Raw genomic sequence first — 17,496 nt, forward strand, 5'->3', positions numbered from 1 at the left:
GCAGATGGGCAAACGTTTTAATAATCCATCCAATGAGTTATTTCCCGAAGCGCCATGTTCCCCCATATTTGTTAACACTCGCTCCCACGTGCGGATAATGTAGAGCACCGTGGTCCATGGCATAAAATATTTCTGAAAAGCAGTTCTTTCGCTGATTTGAGACTCAATTTTTATATTTTGTTACCTCATGTTTTTTAACAAACTATATTTTTTATTTAAATAGTTTTGGTTTGGAATTGTTTTTGTTAATCATTCCTTATAAGAAAGAGTAATATTATTTTTTTATTAATGAAGGGAAAAAGAAACCTTCCTGTCACATTTGGAAGTTTACTCATTATAGTGTAGCGTGAGGAGGACCTATAATTAATAGTTTAGTTGAGCGCCACCAATTTTATAATAAAAACTCAAAAATAGAGGTTCTTTCTTTTTAGGATTGTGTTTTCTCAATTCACAATAGTCACACTGAATATCAGATACATTTCCACCTACTTCTTAATCAAACTATGAATGTTTATTTATACTAAAATAATTTGATAATATGGTAAGAATGTTGAGGGAGCAAAATTAATTAAAGCAAGTTAAACACCAACACACAAAGTGAAGTGAAGAGGTTGTTCTGCTGAGTAGGGAGTATTAACTATAGATTGAATTGGAGGTATTGCAATTGAATGCACACAAAGGACATCGCCATGGCAACACCACATCACTTTGCCAGGCACTTACTGGAGCTTACTGGACCGCAGTTCCCTGGGTGACTGTTCGTTCAGATCCCCATGAGTGTAATCTCGCCTAGGGCCCCGCATACTATCAGGTGTGGGACGGCAAGATGCAGCAATGGTTGATCGGCTGGGGTTCTCCGGAGTCAGCAGCTTTGGAGAGTCCTGCACGCTCGTTTGAACGCATGGTTGGTGGTAGTGGTTACAGACGCTAATAGCGGCGTGAATTATGCATCCGATTAGATTAGAAGATATTGCGCTACTGATATGCCAGCACAAACACACCCATAAAGTTTTGCTGCTGAGTGCAATTTGCCCTTGTTTTGCGGCATCTGATCGCCATTATAAATGTGGCAAAGTAAATAAGAGCAATTGTCCGCAGTGCCTCTATCTGCTCTGCTGCACGATCAATAAGCCGGACCATTTCCATTATTTTCACATTCCAATGTTTAACTTGACAGGTTCTCGTAACCGATTGGCACCACTGCCTTTATTCTTGTCCGCGCATTTACCACCAGGTCTCTACAGGTGGTAGTAGTGTCACTCTAACTGCGTGTGGCTATTAGCACTGGTGTTTGTGAATTGGACGCTATTTGCAACGACGCTCATTTGCACCAAGACACTATTTGCCTGACAGCGGAGTTAGCGGTGCATGTCACCGTTTGTGGGTGCTTTGTGAATTAGACGCTTGCTTTTTCTGTTACTTGCGCCAGTTTAGCAGCCGCAGAAAGACGCAAAATCCTTTTGTGAATTCGCCCCAGAGTGTCAGAATGTGAGTGTTCTTGTTAAAAAACCGCCCACAGTCAATCAGCCGGCCATTTGCGGATTCTGGCTGTTCTGCAACAGCGGGGTGTCTGGACACAAAGAAAAGAGTTGATTGCGTCTGCTCCTACCTTTTCTCTGCGTCGTCTGATAAATGCCTTGATCTTTGACATCTGTTTTATATATACGTCCGATGTTACTTTTGTTTTCTATTCAGATGCACTCCCCTACAATCACCCCAATCATTCTAGAATGAGTAACTCTCTCCGAATAGAGCTATTCAAGTCATCTGGTGAAATTTTTCATATCGCAATATATATCGCAGAAAAACTTTTTTGCAATGTCAGTTTTTTACAACATCGTGCAGCCCTAGTACCAGGGGACAGACTTGACTCTTGACTCCTCTGAGATACGTCCTCTGAGAGCGGCGCGATCGCGCTCACTGCGTCCGTTGTTTCCACCGCAGGCACCGAGCTTCAAACATGTTCCTGGAGGGATACAAGCGCAACTGGGTCCAGACTGAGGGCTACTCCTTTGAAGACAGGATGATCGACGACCTCTCCGTGAGTGTTTTGCTTTGTTCATCCATGAACGATTGTCTCCGATCTGCCGCTCGTATGGTCCCTTGCTCTCCACTCCGTCCCCCAGAAAGCCATGGAGCAGGTGGAGGGGGACGAGGAGGAGGAGACGGAAACCAAGCCGGATCCCCTGCACCAGCTCATTCTCCACTTCAGCCGAACCGCTCTTACAGAAAAGAGGTTTGGGTTTGTTCAGAGTGCTTTTGGGTGAAGAGGAACTTGCCCTCTTATCACGTCTGTGGCTTTGTTTCTGCTCTCTCATTTACAGTAAACTCGATACAGATCACCTCTATATGGCATACGCTGATATTATGGCAAAGGTAAGTGATGCCGCTCTTCCTGCTTAAAAGACCATGCAGGTGTCAAAATCAGTTTTAGGCCATTTACTAGCCACACGCATTTGTTACGGTACCCCTGAGCATTTTCCTTATGATCAAATTTTAGGTTTCGAATATTCTAAAATTCGAACGATTCGCTGAACACCGACCTGAAAATGATCACCTAGAACCTCTTGGTTGCAGCACGACAGCACTAAATTTTTTAGTCAAAGTTACTTAATATTACAGTATTTTGTATTTGCTGATTCCACCTAAGGAGGCAAAACGCCGTTGCTTTATCAAATACAAAATACAGCAAAATTCTCCAATTTTGACGAACATACAGTTATACTGACCGTGATTGTTGTAAAAGCAAGAGATAAACCTGAAAATAGGGACAGATTTGACAGATGTGGTCCTTTAAATCACAGCTGGTTCTGTTTCTTTAACCACCAGCTTCCTCCTGACGTGTTTAAAAACGAGCTTATAAATGTATATCTATTTTGTTTTTCTTTCCCGTGTGTGTGTGTGTGTGTGTGTGTGTGTTTTTTAGAGTTGCCATATTGGTGAGGAAGACGAAGGGGGAGAGGAGGTGGAAAGTGCTGAGGATGAGATGTCCTTTGAGGTGCGACAGTCAGAACTGGTAATGGGCGGCCGGGGGCTTGGGACCGGGAACACAATGGAGCGGTAGCTCTCGACGCATCGAGTGGCCTCATTATCCACGTCACATCACCCCACATCCGCATTCCCTCCTCCTGTTTCCCTCCATTACCTCCATCGTCTGTTCCGTCCGCACTTTGTCTCTTCCCTGTGTTTGGTGTTTATCGTGCTTCGTCGCCGCGTCTCGTTTGAATAACACCTGCGCTAGGTACATCCCTAATCTACATTTTTAATCAACTGGTCAACAAATATTTGGCTATACTGTTATTTTTGGCAACAAAATATTTCTTATCTTTTTTTATATATACGTGATATTAATTTCATTTTATATTACCACATGCTTCATTTATTGAAGATTAAGCAGGTGGTTGAAAAGAAGATAATGAATTCTACTGATAACACATTTAAGAACTTTTCATAGAATAAATTACAATAAATTACATTTCATACTTGTCTTCTTTTGGCTATTGAAGGAATTTATATATATATATATATATATATATATATATTTGCTATTCAAAACGAAACTTTTTGGAATATATTTTAATGATTTGGATAATGAGGTTGATTCAGAACTCAAATATATATTGAAATACACAAATGATATAGCCATATACCACAATTTGATCTGAATGCATTTTGATCCTGTTGGCTTTTTTGATTAAAAAATGAAATCAAATTATGAAACAAAAATGTTGAATAAATTCGAATAAATCTGCTGAAAGACCGAGTGTCAGTTGGTAGCCGCTTGTACAAAATGACTGGAAAACCTCACTCGACTCCTTTAAAATCCCTTAACACGACTAATCCCCAACGGAACTCACAGCACTGACTCACTGACCTTCCCAGGCACCTTCCGTCTGTATATCTGTGTTCTGCCATCTTTCTTTCTTTCTATCTCCTTCCCTGACACGACATCTTTACCACTCTCGTAACGTCCTCATTTTGACTCACCGGATGCCACTAATCGATGTCTCCCCCCTCCCCCCGACTCACTTAGCTTACTGACAGACTACAGTGAAAGCCAGTGCATAAAGAAAATCAAATCATACGCATAAACATCACAAACGACAAAATACATATATTTATTTGATAAAAAAAAAATTGCACAGACTCCATGTGAAGTCCTGTGGTTTCATAATAAATGGCTGAATCCCTGCGAGGTCCTGCTGCACTACACATAGCGGGTAGACAAAAGCGGCAGGCATACGTGGGTGGTGCGGGTGGTGCTTGGGGTGGGTGCGGGAGGGTGTAGCGTTTGGGGGAGGGGAGGGGGGGGGCTGGCCGATTATGGTCTGTATGCCGTAGAAGAATATCTCCGCGCTCTGGATATTTGTTCCCTAACCGTTGCTCTTTTGTTGTGTTTGCGAGATCACGTTTGTATTCCCAAGCAGCTTACTCGCTTGTATATTTAAGTATATGTGATTCATCTGTTCCAAAATACATGGAGGCTTTTTTCCCTAATGCAGAGGTTTATTTTTTAAATTTTTTATTTATTTATTTTATTTGTTTTGGTAAGCTGCGCGGTTGCTTAGAGCCACCGGGGCTGTTTGCTGTAGTCTAACGCTTGCTCCGCCCAGCAAACGTGAAACAGTAGAACCAATCCATAACTAATTAACTTGACTGAGAGGATGGATGAGAGAGACGGATGAATCACATGCAAATCAAAAACAAAATGACCATTATTTAGAGTAGACGTGCGGAGAAAAAAAAAAAAAAAGCAACCATTTGTAGTTGTATGCATATTTGAATGGTAAGTGTGTAAAAATAAATTAATACATAAAAAAAACGAAATAAAAAAAAACCCACAAAATCTGCGGTGAATGAATGGAGTGTGAAAGTGGGGCGGGATCACAGAATGTGAATGGATAGAAAAGACATTCCTAATTAGAGACAGTCAATCACAATCTGCTGATTTTCTCATCATTTGGACATTTTCCGAAGGACAATTTACATTGAAATAATACGTTGAGGTGCGTTTGTATTCAGTGTTTCCCACACATAGACTTTACTTGGACAGGCTGTCCGGCTACATTAAGTATATTTGGCGACCCATTTTAGATTTTTAACATATTTTTATTGTTTTATCCGTCGAACGACGCCATCCACGATCGATTAACTAGTGGACTCGTTCTCTGGTATCACGTTAGAAGACGTGGACACGGCTCTCTGGCTCAGGTGGATTAGAAAGCGCTCCGAGTTTGTATCGGGCGGAGAGACAGCAGGAAGTGATGCTGCATTCCACGGAAACTTGGAAAACTGTAATCAGTGCCGGAAGAGATGCTGCGTTTACAGGAACTTGAAGAACCGTAATTTGTGTCGGAAGTGATTCTGCGTTCTTCGGGAACTTGGAAAACTATAAATCATGTCGGTAACCCCACCCCCCACCACCACAAGTATACTTTAAACCTGCGGGAAACACTGGTATTCATCCAAAAACTCAACCTCATTATTATTCGTATCATTCTTAATCTAGAAGAGAAAATAAATAGTTTATATATTTTTTTATGTTCTTTTACCCCTTTTTTTTTTTTTTTGTTTTTTTTTTTGTTTTTTGTTTTTTGGAATTGTCCATCCTATCTATTCAGATTCCACGGTAATGAAAAACAGACAAAATCTTGGATCGTCCCTGGTCATCATACTTGTGTCTGTCACAGGAAAAGGAGATGGAGAAGCAAAGACTTCTGTACCAACAGTCCAGACTTCATAACCGTGGCGCTGCAGAGATGGTCCTGCAGATGATCAGCGCCTGCAAAGGTAGCCCTCTTTACCTCGTTATTTATTATTATTAATTGTTATTATTATTATTATTATTATTCCTATTGTTATTGCTCAGATATTTTACTTTTAATCTTCTTGGCTTGGTTTTTTCGGGTATTCCTGAACCTCGGAGACCTGTAATATGTACCTGACATGACTAAACTGGACCCTGTGTATTGCCGCCTGCAGCTATATTTATTTTTATTATTATTAGTTTATTTATTATTGTTGTTTGTTGTTGTTGTTGTTATTATTATTATTATTATTATTATTATTATTATTATTATTATTATTAATAATAATAATAATAATAATAATAATAATAATAATAATGATAATGATAATAATAATAGGGTTTAGTTTCTATTGTAGTTGTAGTTAGTTAATAGTTTCTATTGTTTTTGCTCAGATTATTATTTTATCCCTGGCATTTTTCGGGCTAAAAGTGTCTGGCCCACCAAAACCACTAAGCCCACGGATATGGTTGAGCTCTCAATAGAACCAGGACGTCTCAGACATCTCGTGGTTCAAGTTTGATCCATATTGATCTACATTTGGAGCAGGAATTAGTGAAAAAAACGATGCAAAATTTACCGCAAGTAGCAGGATGTTCGCATCGCCGATGCGTCAGCATTCTCCAAATTCCAGTCGGGTGGTGGAGCCAGTTGAGTTTGTGGAGCGGGGCGCTTTGGGATGTCATCAATCAATTCAATCAAGGTGTGGCTCTGGGGGCGGCATTGTCATTGTGCGAAGGCGGGTGGTGTAGACTCCATCAGTCTGCAGTGGTTGCTATCTGCGCTGGGTAGAGACAACCTGACACAACACCCAGCTTTTGGTTTGATCATTTATCTCTTTGTACGGAGCCCCCCATGGCCCGTAGGCAGGAAAAAAAAGAAAAAGTTCGGAAACCGGGAGCACTTGTTTATAAACCGCATTCACAGGTTACTAAACCGTACGAATGTGCGCGGGTTTGCAAACCCGCGCACATTCATGGCATCGACGATGGATGAAGACGCAGCATCGAGGTTGTATTGTCGCTGTATTGTTGTGTGTTGGACGTTTCATGTCTTGCTTCTGTTGTGCTTCTCGCTCGAAAACCAAGGTTTCCGATGCCAGAGGGGAAAGCTGGGCGACCCCGTCGCGCCATCGGTTGTTGGGCCGGTGACGGGGAAAAAAGAGTAAATATGAAAATAATGAATACAACCTATTTTCTCGTTATAATGTGAACGTTGTCGAGTTATAAAAGGACATTCGTTCAGAACTCACAAGGGAGAGCGGCTGAGAGCGTCCCTGGGATGAGTAGCTGCTTCAAGGACAGCGGCAGCTGTCGGCAAACGTAAAAAGAAGGGTTGAGGTTTGGCACGAGATGGTTGCCGGATTTTCTGTAGCAGTTTTTCACCGAACAAGACTTCCAAGCCGTCTTTTTATGTAAAAAATGCGGATGGACATTCACGGTCAAGTGCCAATGCGGCGGCTTTCTCCGACAATGTGACGTCGGCTTCACGTTTGCTATTGCAACAACACTGCACCAAATAAAAACAAACCATCAGTTTCACAAACTATACGTTAAGGACCTTAGGCAAGAGTTTGTCACCTCTTCCATACCTAAAGCAAGTAAATAGAAGCTTAGAAACCTGGGACCAGCATTAGCATAACAATGTATGTACAACAATTAATTGCTTAACATGGAGCAAGTGATTTGAAATAATCATCAGCACGTTGTCCATTTCTTAGAAAGACCACAAACAACTAGTGGAATAAATGGATTTGAAACCTGGTGCTTCCACTCAATGGTATTTAGTAATGTAGTGTCTGATGGTGCAGTATTTTGAGACTAGTCTACCAAGTCACTTTAGGTTTTCAATTAAAGTTTTTTTTTTTTTTATGACAATAACGGTTTTTCGAGCCCCAATACTTGTATAATAACTACATATATTTTTATTTTATAGCGGAATTCAATGTCAATCTTGACCCAAATCAGTTTCAGTCAGTCAAAACTTTTAAATAATAAATTTAAAAATAATATTTTCTGGTGCCGCTGTTCTGTCATATTTGCTGCATTTTGCCATATATTCTGCAGAGGGTTGACATTGTGAAGATGGGTTGGGAATCACATGGGACCTCACAACATCAATTTGATTATGGCTATTAATACTATAATTAAATTTGGGAAGCAGTTTTTCCATTAAGATTCCATTCAAGACGTGACTTGTACCGCCAAGTAGGCTATTGCTGTTACATGCCATGGTTAAAATCACAGTCAATAGGGTTTAAATGATCAGACTGCCAGAAAACTGGAACTCTGTCTGGAATGCACACAGGTCAGACGAAGTACGTCAATTAAACAGTTGGAAACAGCGCTGGCAAGAACAACATTTCCCCAGAGTGTGGGGGTAAAAAAAAATAAACGGCAAAGACACCTTTTCTCATGAACCAATAAGAAACTTGCGCTAGTATTCTTGCATCCTGAACATTTCTTAAGCCCCCAACAAGAATATTTCGATAAAACATAAGAAGAACATCAGCTCAGATTTTGAAGTGAGGTGATTGTGGTCGCCACGTTACTTTAGTCGGACTTCATTTGAACCTCAAATGCTTCGTTGTCCCCACTACGCGCCACGCTGACGATGTCCTTCAGAGGTCACGGACGGTCAAGCGTGACACCGCCGAGAGAAGAGAAACATAACACGGATATGAGCACACGTGCAATCATTGCTGTAAGAAGATAAGCATCATAATCAGCTCTGGAACAACAATATTATTTAAGGAAGCTCCTTCGGCAGGATTCCATTCAGTGGCATGGGTACAATAACCCCTTTGTGAAATGAGAATTTCCTTGTTTGGACAGCCTTACAAAATAAATGTAAATCAAGGAAACCACAGTAGATTACTTCAAAGAAACATACAAACGTACTATCAAATGATAGGCAAAGATCCCAAATAACCAAATCTGAGAAATCTCCTCAGCCAAACCCGGCCCCAGCTCCCGATGAACTTTTTGACTTGCCAGTCAGTTGCTCAGTCAAGAATCTGATCTTTTGTCTTGTTGAAAGTTTCATGTTGTAGTGCGACTAACACCCTCCTGGGTGTAGGGCTGAGGCTGGCCATCGCTTCTCCCAATCCCCCTGAGAGCAGTCTCAGGCTTTTCATAACACTGCTCCAGCATGCGGCTGCGTACGCTGCATCCTGCGTAAGTTCTTTCCGCACCACTTCAGGCAACGTTTTCCGTACATTCTCCTCCGTGACCAGAAGTTTCACGTCACGGGCCCCCAAGAAATCAAACCATTCATCTCTTACAGGGATGGCTTTCAAATCTATCATAGCTTTTTCGGTGATTTCCTTTTCCTCAGTGGGAACGCTTTCCAAGAACGAAGAAACGGGTCATCCGTGATCTCCAGTCCGAGGCGGTAGGAGAGGAAGTGCATCACCAACGGCACAGGAAAGAACTTCACTGTGTACTTTAGCCCAAGACCAACACTTTGGCTACGTTTTCCCAATTTTCTTTCATGTCATGCCTGGTCATAGGTATATGTAGTACGTTTCCACCAGTGCATTTCATTACAAATACTCCCAATACTCATTCAGAGCGTCGCGTCACGTCTGCCATTGTCTTCTACCTTTTCGCTTGCACCATTGGGTAGGATTATCTCAATCCCTGAGGGGGTCATTGACAGACACATGACGGTTCTCAAAGGTAGTATTTAATCAGTGGAAAACATTTCCCCTGCGAAGCCTTAGCTTGGTGATCTTTAGTGGTCGAGCTTCCTGGACTGTAAACACGCTTTCCTCCTCATGCATCGGGTTGTCCGGGTGTCGTGGGAGGTATCAAAATGTCGTCTCACACAGGGCAACTTCGTCGCCATCTTCGAGGAAACCATGTCCGATTTGAAACTCGTCATCAACAATGGGCCTGTGTGTTGTTCCAGCCATTACAATCTCCTTTTCAACAAACATGCCTTCAAGACATGAAAATGGTGTATCGAAGATATACTGTGTCCTGTTCTCTGACATTGCAGTTTTACTTGTGGTAGCCGTTGGAGCACTTGGGGGTTCCAGTGCTGGAAGCAGTTGCAGAGGGTGAGTCACTTGTAAGGGCAGTTACGTTGTGTGATTCCAACGAGGCGAGCCAGGCGAGCCAGGAGCATTTAGTGCTTCATATGCATCATTTATTTTGTATTACTTTTCTCTTCTCAAAATGCTGACATAGTGTTGTCAATGGATAGAGCTCCTCTTCCAAAAAATCTTGCGTGGTGAACTTGGATTGATGAACACTGCCAAGCTTACTTTTTCGTTTGGAAAGATTTGTTCCTTGCCAATGTCTAACAGCTGCGCCATTGTGGCAGTCTCCAATGCCGTGAAGTACCTGGTGCCACTTACAGGTGGAGAAAAGAGCCCAGAACTTCTTCAAATAACCCCTTTTGATAGGTGCGCCCCATTTTTAGAGCATTTGTGTTCCCCTTAAGTTTTTCAGAACCATCCCTATGTTTTCCTTTGGAGGCTTTTGCTTTATTTTTGCCATCAGGGATTCTGTAGCTTTAGAGACAGTGGTTCCTTCCAGCCGAGTCATTTCTTTCTGGCAGTACTGGCGAATGGAAACCCGGTCTCCTATTTTGGGCACATATTGAGTTAGCTGCTCATCCGTCATTTCTTGGACAGCATAGCAGTCAATCTGGGAAGAGAAAAAAAAACCCAAAATAAACAGTTTGGGATATTTCATTCCCATTTTTAATAGCATAGCCTGAAGGATCACGGCCGTCTAGAACAGTGTTTGTCTGTGTCCCCACAAAAGACCAATCAGAGCAGAGGTTGTTAAAACAAGTGTTTGACGTAGTCGTTCTTGCCTTGAAACCAGAAATTGGTCGAACTATATGTTATTTTTTTGCCAATTTCTTATTACAATGTTAAACCAATTTAGTGCGCGAAAGCTGCATGCTGCCTGTTACGTTGCTCCAACTTTTGAGTCTGCTTCTTAACTTTCTTAACTTTTATTCTCTTTTGTTCGTTCTTGTTCTTTTCCACTCCAACGCTGTAAAGTCCTGCTCTCTCTAACAAAGTTTTTTTTGAGAGTTTTCGTGTTTTGTTTTGTTTTTTCGTGTTTTTATTATGCCGCGTCCACCGGGACACGCTGCCTTTGTTTACTCTAGAGAACAGCTGATCGCGCTAATGCCGGCCGGCATGGTGGCCAGACCAGCTGATATACCATCTGAACTCTGGAAGAAAACACACCGAGGGATGCAGAGGAGGGAAGCAACGTCGGGGGATGAGTAGAGGGTCGAGACGGGATGGGCTTATGGAGAGGAGAAGATTCAAGCCGTGTCTCCCCTCTGTTGTTATGGGAAAGGTACGGTCTCTTAGCAACAAAATGGACGAGCTAACGGCGCTAACGCGGAGCCACGCAGAGTACCGGGAGTGCAGTCTGATGTGTTTCACTGAGACATGGCTGCACAGCGACATTACGGACCAGAATGTCTCTGTCGATGGCTTCCACACTGTCCGGGCGGACCGGGATTGTACCGAGAGCGGTAAGCGGAAAAGCCGGGGGGCTTGCCGTTCTAGTTAACAGCAGATGGTGTAATCCTGGTCACATCACCATTAGAGAAGAGCTCTGTAGCCCAGATGCTGAACTTCTGGCCATTGGACTCTGTCCATACTATCTGCCTAGAGAGATCCCGCATGTCATCATCGTTGTCCTGTACATCCCTCCCTCTGCAAACCCAACATCTTCCTGCAGCATCATACACACCACCATCTCCAAACTTCAAACTCAACACCCCAGTGCCCTCATCATCATGTCGGGAGACTTTAACCATGTCACCATGAACAGAGTTCTGCCGACTTTCAAACAGTACGTGAACTGTCCTACCAGAGAGGAGAGGACCTTGGACCTGATGTATGCTAACATTAAGGATGCATACATCTCCTCTTCTCCCCTCTGGGCAGGTCAGATCACAACCTGGTTCACCTCAAACCCTGCTATGTGCCTCTGGTGAAGAGGAAGCCTACGACCACAAGGACTGTGAGGAGGTGGTCGGAGGAGGCTTATGAGGCACTGCAGGACTGCTTTGAAGTGACTGACTGGCCTGCACTCTGTGAGCCCCACAGGGAGGACATTGATGGGCTCACGGGGTGCATCACGGACTATATCAACTTCTGTGTGGACTGCAATGTCCATGCTTGGACTGTAACCTGTTACGCCAACAATAAACCATGGATCACTGAGGACATTAAGGCCATCCTGAATGAAAAGAAGAGGGCGTTCAGAGATGCCAACCGTGATGAGGTGAGGAGAGTGCAGGGGGTACTCAAACTTACAATCAAGGAGGTAAAAGACAGTTATAGGAGAAAGCTGGAGAAAAAACTCCAGCAAAACAACATGAGGGATGTGTGGCATGGGGTATCAAACCTGGGCCACAGTATCAAACCTATTTTTCAATAGGTTTGATACTGTGGCCCATCCCCCACAAGTCTCTGCTGCTGGCTGCCCAATAAGTACTGCCACTCTATCTCCTCCTCCTCCTCCTCCTAACAGACCCCTTGTCTGCTCCTCATTCGCACCCACCTACTCCACCCCTCCCCCCTGCTCTACACCATGTCCTTCACAACCTGAGGACCCCACCCCTCCCCCAACTGTCACCTCTACAGTGTCCTTCACACCTGACCTGGTGAGAAGACAGCTGACGAGACTCCACTCCGGCAAAGCTGCAGGCCCCGACTGTGATTTTCCCAGGGTGCTTAAAGCCTGTCTCCCCCAGCTGTGTGGAGTACTCAGCCAAGTCTTCAGCCCAAGCCTGCACCTCCAGAGGGTCCCTGTGCTGTGGAAGACGTCCTGCCTTGTTCCTGTGCCGAAGACGCCGCGTCCCAGCGGCCCTCAGGACTACAGACCGTTGGCTCTGACGTCCCACATCATGAAGACCTTCGAGAGGCTCGTCCTGGAGCAGCTAAGTCCTATGGTCAGGCCTTTCACTGATCCACTACAGTTTGCCTACCAGGCCCGCCTGGGAATTGAGGACAGCATCATCTACCTGCTGAACAGAGTCTACACTCATCTGGACGAGCCGGCGAGTACTGTGAGAGTCATGTTCTTTGATTTCTCCAGTGCTTTCAACACCATCCGTCCGGCTCTACTGGGTGAGAAGATGGCTGCAATGCAGGTGGAGGCCCCCATCGTGTCCTGGATTGTTGATTACCTGATGGGCAGACCACAGTATGTACGCCTATAGAACTTTGTGTCTGACAGGGTAGTCAGCAACACAGGGGCCCCACAGGGGACCGTCCTCTCTCCCTTCCTCTTCACCTCAGACTTCAACTATTGCACTGAGTCCTGCCACCTTCAGAAGTTTTCCGATGACTCAGCAATAGTTGGTTGTATTAAAAAGGGTGATGAGAGTGAATACAGGACTGTTGTGGGCAACTTTGTCACCTGGAGTGAGCTGAACCATCTGCAGCTCAATGTGACTAAGACAAAGGAGGTCATAATGGATCTGAGGAGGGCAAAAACACCTGTGACCCCTGTTTCCATCCAGGGGGTCCCTGTGGACACTGTGGAGGAGTACAAGTACCTGGGGGTGTACTTCAATAACAAGTTGGACTGGAACTAGAAACACCGAGGCAGTCTACAAAAAGGGCCAAAGCCGACTCTATTTCCTAAGGAGGCTGAGGTCCTTTAACATCTGCCGGACGATGCTGAGGATGTTCTATGAGTCTGTTGTGGCCAGTACGATCTTCTTCCCTGTCACATGCTGGGGCAGTGGGTTGAGGGTCGCAGACAACAACAGACTAAACAAACTAATCAGGAGGGCCGTGATGTAATAGGAGAGGAGCTGGACACCCTGACGACTGTGGCAGAGAGGAGGATGCTGGCCAGGCTTCAGTCTATCTTGGACAATGTCTCACACCCTCTCTACGACACACTGGCCCAGCAGAGGAGCACCTTCAGCAGACTCCTCTTACCCAGATGCACCACAGTGCGACACAGGAAATCATTCCTGCCTGTGGCCATCAATCTCTACAACGCCTCCCTCAGAGAGTCAGACACCCCCTCTCTGTAATCTGACCTCAAAACACAAACTTCCACTTCTCAACCTTCTTCTTTTTGCACATTTTTAACTGTACATTTTACACTCTATATAGAAATGTTTATAACATATAGATATGTTTATATATATATATTTATATATAAATATGTTTCTTAATAATTATTATATGTTGTATGTAAAAATGTTGTATGTAAATATGTTGTATGTAGATTTGGAGCTGTAACAAAAGTAATTTCCCCCTGGGATTATTAAAGTATTTCTGATTCTGATTCTGAAAACAATATATCTCAAGAATCAAACACCAAAGAAGTATTTTAGAATAACAGTAAAATTCTCTCCAATGTGCCAGCTACAAACATACATACATACATACATACATACATACATACATACATACATACATACATACATACATACATACATACATACATACATACATACATACATGTAGTGTTTTATGTTTTATATAGGCGATATAATCTCCCCAAATGCAATTCATGATCACGCCACTCGGTCAGCTTTGTGCAATGAAAACAGGCAACAACTAGAACACCCCCCACCCTCCCCACACCATGTATCATCTGTAATTGGCAGCCTAAAAAGGATATTTTCGGGATCTTGGAAAATTCCCAATTTGTTATGCTTCCTCAAGTCAGACAACAGTGAGACTATTTTTCATGTCTATGGGTTCATGAGAACATCAGATCTGGTACGATTGTTAAGAGCATTAACATAGTGACTGGAGTTATCCAGACAGCCAGCTTAGCACCACTCACTGAACACTTTATTAGGAAGACCTGTACACCTGCTTATTCATGCAATTATCTAATCAGCCAATCGTGTGGCAACAGTGCAATGCATAAAATCGTGCAGATACGGGTCAGCAGCTTCAGTTAATGTCAATCTAGATCTAAAGTAATATAATCTATATCAACCATCGGAATGGGGAAAATGTTTGATCATGGCATGTTGGTGCCAGACGGGCTGGTTTGAGTATTTCTGTAACTGCTGATCTCCTGGTATTTTCACACACGAGAGTCTCCAGAGTTTACTCAGAATGGTGCAAAAAAAACATCCAGTAAGCGGCAGTTTACTTTGGTATCTTGGGAAAAGACTGCATTAAGAAATTAAATAACAACTTTATTTCGGCTTTTAATAAGCCGTTAGAAGTTATTGTATCTCTCGCACACACACACACACACGCTATTAGGACTGCATTACGCTCACATCTGACCAATGAATCAATATTATTTGGACTTAGTGGGTAGATGCGGTCCTCGTTGCTGCGTCTTCATCCATCGTCAATGCCATGAATGTGCGAAACCCGCGCACAGGGGGTTGCAAATCCGTGGGATGCGTTTAGTAATCCGTGGGTACGGTTTATGAACAGTGCTCACGGATTACTAACATTTTTATTAATTTTTTTCACCATGGACCGTGGGGGGCTCCGTACTTTTTACTTTTTTTGTATGTAAAGACTGAAACACGATGAAAATGAAAAAACATTTTATTTACACGTGCCATGCAGAGTAAGATGGTGTCATTTAAATGTTGACATTCCTTACTCACCCCCAAGTCACTCAAAAACATATTCCGTGTTCGTGTCTTCACACATGGAGTTGGCTTGCAGCTCCAGTGGAACAGGTCCGAATCGTGTGCGTTTTATTTTAATCCCAAAAGTTAAAAAAAGTTGATGAAATGTCTGAGGAACATGCAGTGTTTAATCTGTTTGAATGGAACCGTGTTTTTGGGAACTTCCACATGGAATGATTTCCTTCCACAGAGACACTGTGAGGCAGGACTCTGTAGACTACAGGTGGTAGATATCATGTAGTAGATATAACACACAATAAGTGTATTGGCTTGTAGTTGTAATTGTACGTGTCACCAGTACTCTGAAAACTCACGTCATCACGTCTCAGCCGATGCTGTGTTCAATGCAAACTTGGAAAATTGTAATTTGTTTTAGTAGTAATGCTGATGTTAAGACAAGCGACAGCACAAACTGATGCTACCTTACATGGGAAGAATTGTAGTTGTAGGTGTCGATACGAAGTGGTGGTGTGTTTTACGAGAACTCTGAAAACTATCATTGTTATCTAACAGCTGCCTGTAGCTATATTTATTATTTTTTTTATTAATATTATCATTTACATTATTGATTGATTATTGACATTATTATTTACATTGTAATTTTTTCGTTTTTCACTTTTTCCAGGTGAGACCGGCCACATGGTGTCCTCGACCCTTAAATTAGGCATCTCAATACTCAACGGGGGCAACTGTGAGGTCCAGCAGGTGACTTTTGTTTCAACAAGGGCCTTTTTAGGATGGCGTTATGTTCAATTTGAAGTTATAAACAATTTAAAGACATTATATTACATTTGAAGTAAAATTTTATGCCCCCCAAGCCTCACAGTACAAGAAGAAGAACAAGATTAAAACTTTACGGGGTGGTTTCGTGGACACACATCAGGCCTAATTTTAGACTTTTTTAATCTTGACCAACTGAAATTGTCTCTCAGTCACTGATTGAAATAGTCTCAGACTTGCCATAGTCTTGGTTTAAAAAATCTAATTTCCAGGAAGATTAGAACTAATTTTGGTCTGAGTGTGGGGTGCCACTGTGAAGGTTTAAATGAAACGTGACCAGAGGCAGGTTTATCTTTGGATTAATGGATGTGGGGCATCCAGGTCGACCTTGACAATAGAGGAAATGGATTAAGACCGGCACCAAGACCAGACAAAAGGTGCTGACTAGTCCTCCATCACCTTAGTCTAGGACTTCCTAGACTTTCTAGACCTAATTCATCTTAAATTAAACGTCTCAGAAAGGCATTTATAAATTCTGTATTAATTTAGCTAGGATTAGCTTAGTCCTGATTTAGATTAAAGCCCATCTGTAAAACGGCCCCTAAAATAAGCTTTAACTTGGACCATTTCTATTTTGAGGATATAATAAACTCTGCAAAGTTAAGCCTCCATAGGGATCATGTCCAAACCAGTTATCACCAAGGGCCTCATTACGCTTTTAGTTTATTGATCAGGATTTTTAGGGTTGTAGTGGTGAAGCTTTACCGATGTCACCTAAGTTATAAATAACCATACGGAATCATTTTCAGTCTGTGTCACCCTGTAAATTGGCCCTCCGGCATTCAACCTGCAGTCAGAATTTTTGAGAAGGTTATAAAATGTGGATAGTTGACCCCAAATGCTCAGGAAATTTAGAGTGGTTCTCTCTATGACAGGCAAAACCATGGTTTCACAAATTCCCTTCTCAGAGGAGCCCTCATTTGTGAAAACATGAAGCTCCTTAACTAGGGATTTCTAGGGATCTCGTACCTGTTAACCAGCCAGATTAACCAAAGGATTCTTCATTTCTTTATTGAGCTTTTTAACATGAGCAGCGTGAAGATAGGTATGGGGAGACAATCCTGCCGCAGCAGTGTGTTCAGCACCAGCCATTATATCTATCTTTATTTTACTATTAATGTCAGCAGTGAACTAAGTAAACTAAAACTTGGAAGTAATTTGAAAAGTTCAGTGACTCATCTTTCCCCCCCCCCCCCCATTGTTTTTGCAGAAAATGCTAGAATACCTGAAGGACAAGAAGGATGTAGGCTTCTTCCTGAGCATTCAGGCACTGATGCAGACATGCAGGTCAGTT

The 17,496-nt window shown here is 42.8% G+C and overlaps 1 protein-coding gene across 6 annotated transcripts in view; it reads left to right on the plus strand.

The window, feature by feature from the left end:
- LOC307240158 (ryanodine receptor 1-like) overlaps positions 1 to 17,496 on the plus strand; it is an 84,706-nt gene that overhangs the window by 47,113 nt on the left and 20,097 nt on the right. For 4 of the 6 annotated variants that reach the window (XM_080013825.1, XM_080013824.1, XM_080013827.1 and 1 more), the window contains 7 exons: positions 1,945 to 2,041; positions 2,127 to 2,236; positions 2,325 to 2,376; positions 2,927 to 3,016; positions 5,691 to 5,790; positions 16,048 to 16,127; positions 17,413 to 17,489. In XM_080013825.1, coding sequence (XP_079869951.1) covers positions 1,945 to 2,041; positions 2,127 to 2,236; positions 2,325 to 2,376; positions 2,927 to 3,016; positions 5,691 to 5,790; positions 16,048 to 16,127; positions 17,413 to 17,489 — 606 coding nt within the window. The remainder of the gene's footprint in view (positions 1 to 1,944; positions 2,042 to 2,126; positions 2,237 to 2,324; positions 2,377 to 2,926; positions 3,017 to 5,690; positions 5,791 to 16,047; positions 16,128 to 17,412; positions 17,490 to 17,496) is intronic. The other 2 variants (XM_080013826.1, XM_080013829.1) reach the window with 1 other exon arrangement.

Source organism: Zeus faber (assembly GCF_960531495.2).
Source record: "Zeus faber genome assembly, chromosome: 14".
NCBI classification, from domain to species: Eukaryota; Metazoa; Chordata; class Actinopteri; order Zeiformes; family Zeidae; genus Zeus; species Zeus faber.